Source organism: Nelumbo lutea, chromosome 4, assembly GCF_056320005.1.
Source record: "Nelumbo lutea isolate HS-2025 chromosome 4, American lotus-T2T, whole genome shotgun sequence".
Lineage (NCBI taxonomy): Eukaryota > Viridiplantae > Streptophyta > Magnoliopsida > Proteales > Nelumbonaceae > Nelumbo > Nelumbo lutea.
In genome coordinates this window covers 85,871,268-85,880,506 of record NC_142687.1, presented here as the reverse complement: position 1 = coordinate 85,880,506, position 9,239 = coordinate 85,871,268, and the positions used below count along the sequence as shown (strand labels likewise).

At 37.0% G+C, this 9,239-nt stretch overlaps 1 protein-coding gene across 1 annotated transcript; it reads left to right on the top strand.

The window, feature by feature from the left end:
• Positions 1-5,913: 5,913 nt before the first annotated feature.
• Positions 5,914-7,485, top strand: LOC148861496 (extracellular ribonuclease LE-like). Its single transcript, XM_088985855.1, has 4 exons — positions 5,914-6,133; positions 6,265-6,419; positions 6,789-6,990; positions 7,079-7,485. Exons 3-4 carry the CDS (start codon positions 6,810-6,812, stop codon positions 7,348-7,350), a joined length of 453 nt encoding a protein of 150 aa, XP_088841981.1. The 5' UTR covers positions 5,914-6,133; positions 6,265-6,419; positions 6,789-6,809; the 3' UTR covers positions 7,351-7,485.
• The last annotated feature ends 1,754 nt before the right edge of the window (positions 7,486-9,239 follow it).

Sequence of the window (9,239 nt, the reverse complement as noted above, 5' to 3'; positions counted from 1 at the left end):
GACGATTTCAAGATGCGCATCCCAATATGCTTTGGAGGCCAAGTTCAAAATATTTAAATGCATCGGTGCATGTCGTATGGCTGACCCAGATAGTCGGATTATTTGCAACAAAAATAGTTCAGGTCAAGGTTCTTACGACCGAACCGCACAACCAACTGTTCGGGGTCCGGTTCATGGGTCAAACAGTCCAACCGTTTGAACTGAATGGACAGCCCGTTCTGACAAATGAAATAAAAAAATTAAAAAACATCTAAAAACTGTTGGATGCTTTGAATGGTTCAACCATCCGGGTCACTGGTTTACTGACCAAATCAATGGATTTTAGCCAAAAAGACGGGTCAGGTAAAATGCCTGACCGGTTTCCAGTTTTCTGGTCTGACCATATGGTCTAGTCCGGTTTTGAAAACCATGGTTCAGACAACTGATTTCATTTCACCCCTGAACCGCTTTTTGCCAAAAACCGTTAAATTGGTCAATGATCCACTGATTCAGGCAGTTGAACTGTTGACCCGAACAACAATTTCTAATTGTTTTTTTTGTTTTAATTATTATTTATTTTCAAATTGAAACAATCCATCCAGACAGGAGGATCGAACCACTGACCCAAAAACTGGTGACCAAAGCAGTTCTAATTTGGGTTGATTTCTAAAACATTGCTTCTCTGTCCATTACAGATTTGAGCTCCATCTGTATCTGTCAAACCCTGTTAATGCCAGCAACGGTATGCCACTCAGTGATGGTTCGCTTAACCATAACTTTATTGTTACATTTCCTTTAGTTACCATGCTCATATTGAATAATTCAAACTTCACTGTACCCTCCGGTTGCACTAACATTTTTCCTGCACTTGAGAAGCCCTATCAAAGATAACTCCAATGCTGAAAACTTAACTTTTGTTCCATCTATGTTGGACAGAGATTATTGGGGGAGCGGGCAAATGAAAAATTCTGTGAGATGGAAGCAGGGATGACGAGATCATGTAACCTTCTTTCTTGACACAATCCTTGCAGGTTACAACTTGGGCAGGCCTAATCGAAGTTTGGACCAATTCAGTCCGCAATTTTTTACAGATTGGGCTTGGATTTTTAGTCCTCAAGATGGGCCTGAACCTAGTTCTTAGGTAGCTTGAGTCTAGCCCAATTATATATATATATATATATATATACACACACACATACATACATACACTACTAAGCCTGGATTAAACAGATGAGACTTGACCCCGGGTCTGGGCATTGGGCCCAATTCCTATATATATACACACACACACACACACACACATACACACTAAGCCTGGATTAAACAGATGAGACTTGACCCCGGGTTTGGGCCTTGGGCCCAATTCCTAGGGTTTGGCCTGGATTGAGCTTAAACCCGGCCCAATCCACCACACTTGCATTCATTACGCATCTGGGTGGGTATGTGGCATCAATGTATTTTCTGAGTGGTCCCTTTTCCGGCTTGTTAGATCAAAAGAAAAAAACAAAAACCCTCTTTAATCACATTTGACAGGCTGTTTTTATCAAAGAAAAAAAGGGTTAAGTACACTGCAACCCAATGCAGAATTCTGAATGACAATCCCCCATAGTCTACTAGTAGCCCCCCATAAACCACATCCCCTGTGAATTTGACATCAATTCACAGTCAAGATTTATCCCCCTGTAAGTGGGGCTAAAAAATTCTGAGCAGTCATTCTCCCCCCCCAAAAAAGCTGCTTCAATGAATAATTTTGGTATTCATTGTGAAAAGGGGATTTTTTGAAAATTGATATTTGTTGAATTAAAAATTAAAGGTGAACCAATTGATAGTGGCTTGGTTTGGTAGGGTGACTGGCTTCTTTCAGGAACACATTGGTGTCAAAAACCATTTAAAATTGAATATCGTGGATTGATTATTTGATGATTTGAAGAGAAAAGATGGAATGATTATGTTTGATGATTTGGAATACATATGTTTTTATTAAAATATTTTTAGTTATTGTTTTTATAAGTACGTGCTTGGTTCTGTGGGTGTTTATTGCTTTAAACGTTTATTTGAAAATTTTCACTTTAAACATTTATTTCTTTTGTTGTTTGGTTGAGCATAACTTTAAACATTACTTACTTTCCACCTCAAATTAATACTCTATAAAATATGCCACATAAGCATTTTATTTCAATAAATGTTTGGCTGTTGGAGGAAACAAGGTTTTGATGTTTCTCCAAATGCCATTCACATAAAAACCAAGCATTTATATTTTTTAATATTTATTTGATAAACGTTGAAACCAATCAGTGGTTTCATGCACAATAAACACAATGCCTATGTGATGCTGATGTGATGATGTTTTTTCAGTAATTGTCCGCAGAACCAAGCATAGCCTAAGCGTTCTAAAGTGTGGTGGATTCTAAAGGACTAAAGCATTAGATAATACCAGATTTTGTTGTGGTTCAAATTTAATGATAAATTCAGTATCAGGAACCCAATGTAGCTCACTCTAAAATGCTAATGCATTTCCTCTTGTGCGTTATCAAATCAAACGACATGAACTTCCATTTCATTGTTTTAGCATGGCACTCATGGTTTTCAAAATCAGATTGGACTGAAAAAATTGGGAACCGGTTAGGTGATTGATTCTATTCCCAGAACCATTATTTTTCCAAAAATCATTGATTTAATTAACAAACTATTGACATGGGAAATTGAACTATTCGAACCATTTGACTGTTTAACTGATTTTTATTTTTTATAAAATGGACCATTCATTCGATTCAAATAATCGGACCGTTCAACCTGAAAAGCGGACCCCTAACTGGTTCGATATCCGATTTAGTTTTAAAAACCTTAATGGCAGTACCACACTGTTTTAACAAACTGTCATAGCAAATAGTATCCGATTATTCGAATCAAATTTAAGTTATACACGAATGAAATTTGGATCCTTTATCCGATTCCATCCCTTCCTGCCCCACAATCGTAAGTGGTTTGACTTTGTAGAGGGTTTGGTGCGCATTAATACCCCTAGGAAACTCTATCCTAACCATACACTCGCCGCATCGGCCTGACGAATAAGCGAAGCAGGTTTGGACGTTTTATTTTATATGCCCTGTCGTTAATATCATGATTGTTATTGGTGGACCTTAGAGAAAAAAATAAAGGAAATAGCAGATAAGGATAATTTTTGAGGCCTAATATCAATAAAACAATATTTAAAAAAATATAAAAAATATATTAGTTTTTTAAAAATAATATCAATTTAGGGCAAAAATATTGTTTATCTTTTTCCTCTTGCAATCTATTTATGAGCATTGCTGTCTATTGTCGCCCGCTGCTGCCTTCAGCAACGCCTCTGCCTATCTCCGCCTTTGCCTCCGGCAACGTTGCAGGAGGTGGGCGGAGGTGGCGGAGGCAGAGGCGGCGGCGCTGGTGGGCGAAGGTGGCGACGTTGGGCAAAGGAATGACCACTAGCATCACTGCCGCCTCTGCCTTCACCCACCTCTAGCAACGTTGCTGAAGGCAGAGGCGGAGGTGGGAGGAGGTGGCGGCGTTGGGCAGATGAATGACCACCAGCACCGTTGCCTCCTCTGCCTCTGCCCACCTTCGGCAACGTTGCCGGAGGTGAAGGCGGAGGTGGACGGAGATAGGCAGAGGCGGGCAGCGGTGCTGATGAATAAATTGCAAGAAGAAGATGATGAACAGTGTTTCACCCTTAATTGATATTATTTTTAAAAAGTTAACATATTTTTGATTTTTTTTTAAATATTACTTTTATTGATATTAAAGCCCTAAAGTTGCCCTTATCTGTTATAAGCCCAAAAATAAATGGTAAATAAATAAATAAATCAGCCTAGAGTAATTGAGTAAAGGGAGATTTTCTAAAACTCACAATGAGTTTTCAGCATTTCTCTTAAACTCACTATAACTTTCCAAAATGTCTAAAATTCACCATGTCACTAACTTGACGTTAAACAGAATAACAGGTCCTAATAGACTCCGGATCACTTGTCCACGAGAACTATGCTCACCTCTACTCACAACACACTACCCTGGTGAATTGGGAACATCTCCCCTTGCATAATACCATGTAGGAGGATGAGATGTTCTCCATGTGTTGCTGCGATGTTATGTGGATAGACGTGGGGAGAGTTTATATAGGCAAGAGATCCGGACTCGTGTTAATATATTACCATTTTAACATTCATAGAAAAATATAAGATATATTAACAGGTGTTAATATATTATCATTTTAATATTTAGACATGAAAAAAAGGAAAAAGTTTTAAAAAATATTTTCAAAAACAAAATACATAAAAACATAGAAATTACAAAAAATATAAAAAATTGTAGAAATTGCAAACAAAATAAAAAAAATATTTTCAAATTATAGAAACTATAGAAATTGAAAAGCAAAATCAGAAAATAAACATTATAGAAAAAACACCAACAGTTATAGAAAAACACAAAAATTACAAATAAATAGTGAAAAATACAAGAAAATTTATAGATTGTAGAAAATAGAAAATGTAAAAAAAAACAGAAATTATAAAAAACTGGAAATTATAACAAAACACTAAAAATGTAAAAAAAAAACAAGAAATTTGAAACTGAAAAGACCATTTTTTCCTCTAACTCGCCATTCAAGGGTAATTTGGTCATAAAATTTATTCTTTATGCTGACATGAACACCTCTGTTAAGAAGCATTAGCAGTGCACTAAAAGAATGTAAGTTTTGGAAAATAAAACTTACATTAAGATGGTGAATTTTAGACATTTTGAAAAGTTGTGATGAGTTTAAGGAAAATATTAAAAAATGATGATGAGTTTTAGACAAATTTTCCTCGACGCCTATATTGTGAAATCCACACATAATTGGACAGTTTGGCCTGGCATGTCAAGAGGGTTCTCGCCACGTGTAAAGTTAGTCTAATATTGGTGTTGGATGCTTTACTGGGTGAACTCATGAGATGCAGGGAGAACTTGTTCAAAGCCCAGGCCCCCAGGCTGTCCAATATGAACAACCAAGGTTCTCTCCACAAAGTGGGGAAAGTTCTAAAAGCAAAACAAAAAGCTTCTGTTTGAACAAAATATTGGTTCTTAAAGTAAAAATACAAAAACAGGTTTTTGGTTATATGTATAATTTATTTTTGTTTTATTTATTTTTAGATAAACCTATGATGTTTTTTTTTTTTTAGTACAGACATGGACTTTTGTAAAACAAGTTTTGTAGGCTAAAATGTAATGAACCCTTTTAATTTAGACAACTGGTGGCACTATGATTTCAAATGCAATGCGGGAATAAAATGAAATTATTTGATAATGGAATGACACTATAATTTTATTAAAATTCCTCCTAGTGAATCCATTGGAGATAACTCTTTTGAGTGAGGTTGGTTCTTCTTCCTAGGAAATTAAGCACACGACAGCTACCCCCTCTGTAAAATGAATAACCATTTGTCTGAAATGAATTTCATCATCTTCATCTTTTCCAATTAACCACTGACCAATTTCCCACTTCAAATCAACTCAGTTCAGAAAAATCTTGTGGCCTTTTCACTCTTTCAAGGACGATATCACTTTTTTCAAAGGGTCCAACACATGGTTTTCAAAACCAGACCGGACCGGAAAAACTGGGAACCCACTTGATTGGTTCCGTTTTTTTTCAAAATCGTTGATTTTGGTCAATGAACCGTTGAGCCGGCTGGTTAATCGTTCGAACTATTCAAACGATTTTGACCGTTTTTCAAGTTTTTTAATTTTTTTATCAAAATAAACCAACCGTTCGGGTTGAATGGTCCGACCTGATAACTGGACCCTGATCGGTTCAGTTTTAAAAACCATGGTCCAACATTCCACCCACCCCCTTTGCTCACCAAAAAATATCAACCAACGAATACATACTCACATCCAATCCAATACTTTGTAGAATACTCTTCCAAGTGATATGGTTTATGCCTATAAATAGGGGCTATGCTATCCTAACACCCTGCACATCACCAAACCAGAAAGAGAAATCAAAAGGGTGGCCTAAGTGAGGGAGAGAAGGGAAGGAGTAATGGCTTCCACATTTTCAATCCTCCTTAGCATTCTTGCCATACAGTATTTAGCAGCTTTTGGTGTTTCACATGCTTTTTCATTATAGTTTTATGGGCTAGTGGTGAGTATTCTTGCTAGTTATCAATGATACAAGGCTTCTGTTCTATCATCAACTGTGTTCCATTCTATCTTTGCTTTGGTCTTTCTAACCATGGAAGTTCTTTCTCATTTTGTTCTGTTATTTTCATCTAGTGGGAAGGTTCCTTCTGCGCTTCGCCGAAAGGTTGTTGCCTGCCAACAACTGGAAAGACTGCATATGATTTTACCATTCATGGGCTTTTCGCAGTTTATTAAAATGGGACACTGATGCAGAACTGTGACCCAACAGCAATTTCAATCCTCAGGAGGTTCTATTTTCCCTTTCCTTACTAAGGGTCCGTTTGGTTCGTGAGAATGGGTCCGGATTCTGGAATCAGAAAATCGGAATGATTCTTTTCAATTCCAACTGTTTGATTGAACAGAATCAGAATCCCATTCTCAATCTTGGTAAAATGGCATTTTCCCATTTGAGGGAATGGCCATTCCCTCCCACTCCCCTGGGCGTCTGAACCAAACAAGTGGAAGGAATAGATCATTCTGATTCCAAATTTGATTTCAATGGATTTCCATTTCGATTCCAACTATAAACCAAATGGACCCAAATACCTAGCTAGAGTAAATTTATAAACTTATTAACTTGTCCAATTCCATATGTGGTGTGGTTTTATATGGTGTAGTTGAAGCCTATACTTGGAGAAATGCTACGTAACTGGCCATCCTATTCCTGCCCAAGCAGCAACAGCAAGTCATTGTGGGCATACCAGTGGGAGAAATATGGAACCTGTTCACTTTCTGTTTTCAATGACCAGCGTGAGTACTTTGAAGCAGGTCTCAACCTAAAGAGTAAAGTGAATGTACTCCAAATACTTGAGGAAGCAGGTAACAAACTAAATAGAAATCAGAATGAGGAGTTATCTTCTCATCTGTTAATTGTTTCTAATAATCAATGGAATTAATTTGGTTGTAGGAATCAAACCCATTGGGGAGTTTTACAGTTTGAACGAAATCAAAGGAGCTATTGAAATGGCGACTGGATATACTCCTGCAGTCAGCTGCTCTACTGACAAGGAAGGCTATAGTCAGCTCAAGGAGGTTTCTTCTGCGTGGATGCTTCTGGGTCTAACTTCATTCAGTGCCCGTTCTTCGCTGTGCCGGACACTTGTTCTGAGATCATCAAATTTAATCCTTTTGCAGAAGCCACTGACGAGGGATCTACCTCTGTTCCTAAACTGCTTCTGAAGACTAGTAAATGATTTTCACCTTCTCCGGTGAAAAGTAGAATTAATGTAAAACAAAATGGCACTGATCTGATGATCAATGTTCCTGTGTTAATGGAGTAAATGAACTCAATGGCTCATGTAGCTTCTGGATTTATTCTCTTCCTCTATTTTTCCAGCAATTAAATCTAAGGTTGTGTTTGGAAACAATGCAAATGGAGTGTAAATCCCAGTTCAGGGTAAATTTACACATTGGTTCACTTTTGCTTGCATTTGGCAACACTACATTTATGCATTGACAAATGACAGATGAATGCATATTTACATTGATAATAAGATGTAAATGTACATCAATAAAAAAGAAGTAAATTTGCATTCACTTGGGCTTTTGATAAAAAAAAGTATATGTTTTATTGAAATTTATGTTTAAATCTATTACAGCTAAAAGTCTGTTTGGTAAGAAGTAAATTTGTCAGTTCAAAACTAATCCAACTTTATAATTGATATGAACTGTTTTATACTCTACATATTTGCATCATTTCCAAACGCAGCCTAAAGAACTATATATAGGAAGAGTCCCTGAGATGAAGCATAGCAAAAGTAACAAATCCACAATCAAATCCCCATTTTCTGTTTGTGATGGCTGCTGCAAGTAAAGGAGAGAGAGAGAGAGAGAGAGAGAGAGAGAATGGTTGGGACAATCATTAGTTAAGGTTTGGGATGAAGGAGCAAAAAATCAAGAGAAATGTGACAAGAGCGGCATGGGTCTCAAGCAATGTTTTAAAAACCGACCTCGAATGAAACCATTTTGACCACCTATGTGAGTAAGGTTTAACTGAATGCTTTAGCTGTTCAGTAGGCTGTGGAACCAATGACAAAATTCCATGTCAGTATTTAAATGCACGGGCCCACATCTTTTATAGTGGGACCATGAATTTATTACTGCCATGGAACTTCATCATTGGTTCCACAGCCTGCTAAACACCTAAAACATTCAGCTAATCTGAATTCGTGTTATATAATATGTATATATGATCCCACCATTTGTGTATAAAATTTATACCCTGTTTGGGTTAATTTCATTACAAAAATCTTAAAAATTAAAAACATTAACAAATAAATGAACGTAGAATTTGCTCTTTTTTGATGTGAGGCGAAACCTATGATAACACACCTTGTAAGCTGAATCACTTGGTATTTTTTAATATCCATTAATGAAACTATTACATAGCAACCAACTTAATTGATAAATGAGATGTAAGTTCAAGTACATCAAATTTTGTTTTTATTTTCTCTTAATCCGACAGAAATTATTGGAGGTAGGGGAAGAGAGCCAAGCCCCTTTCCTTGTCGACACAAGTCATGCACCACACATCACCATAATTGATGGTGAAGTATGAAACGTGGTTTCAAAAGTGGATTGGACTGGAAAATCGGGAACCAGTCACCTGACCAGTTCCGTATTTTCCCAAAATCGTAGTCAGCAAATCGCTGAACCGGCTGATTAATCGTTCGAACCGTTTAAACGATTTAAACCATTTTTTTATTTTTTGTTAGAGCGGGCTGACCGTTCGAACCGATAATTGGACCCCTGACCGGTTGGTTCATTGGGTCAGTTTTAAAAACCATGGTATGAAATTGTGATTCTCTTTCAATTTTTTTTTCATGAACCATGTAATGTGATGAAGTATGAAATTGTGGTTTTCTCTCTCTCTCTCTCTCTCACACACACAGGAATTGCTAGGGATGCAAGTAGGGAGGATGGACCAGGTTTAACCCAGGCCTGCCCCGAATTGAAATTTGATGCATTCGGGTTGGCTCAAGCCTCAGGTTTGCTCAAATTGGTCAAATCAACTGATATATATCCATGCATGCATACATATTTGTATGATTTATAAAAAAAAATGCATA

Excerpts from the sequence above, each read along its gene's own strand:
- LOC148861496 (XM_088985855.1), top strand. The coding sequence starts at position 6,810 with ATGCTACGTAACTGGCCATCCTATTCCTGCCCAAGCAGCAACAGCAAG. Across the intron at positions 6,991-7,078 it reads CCAAATACTTGAGGAAGCAG|GAATCAAACCCATTGGGGAG; the intron begins GTAACAAACTAA and ends ATTTGGTTGTAG.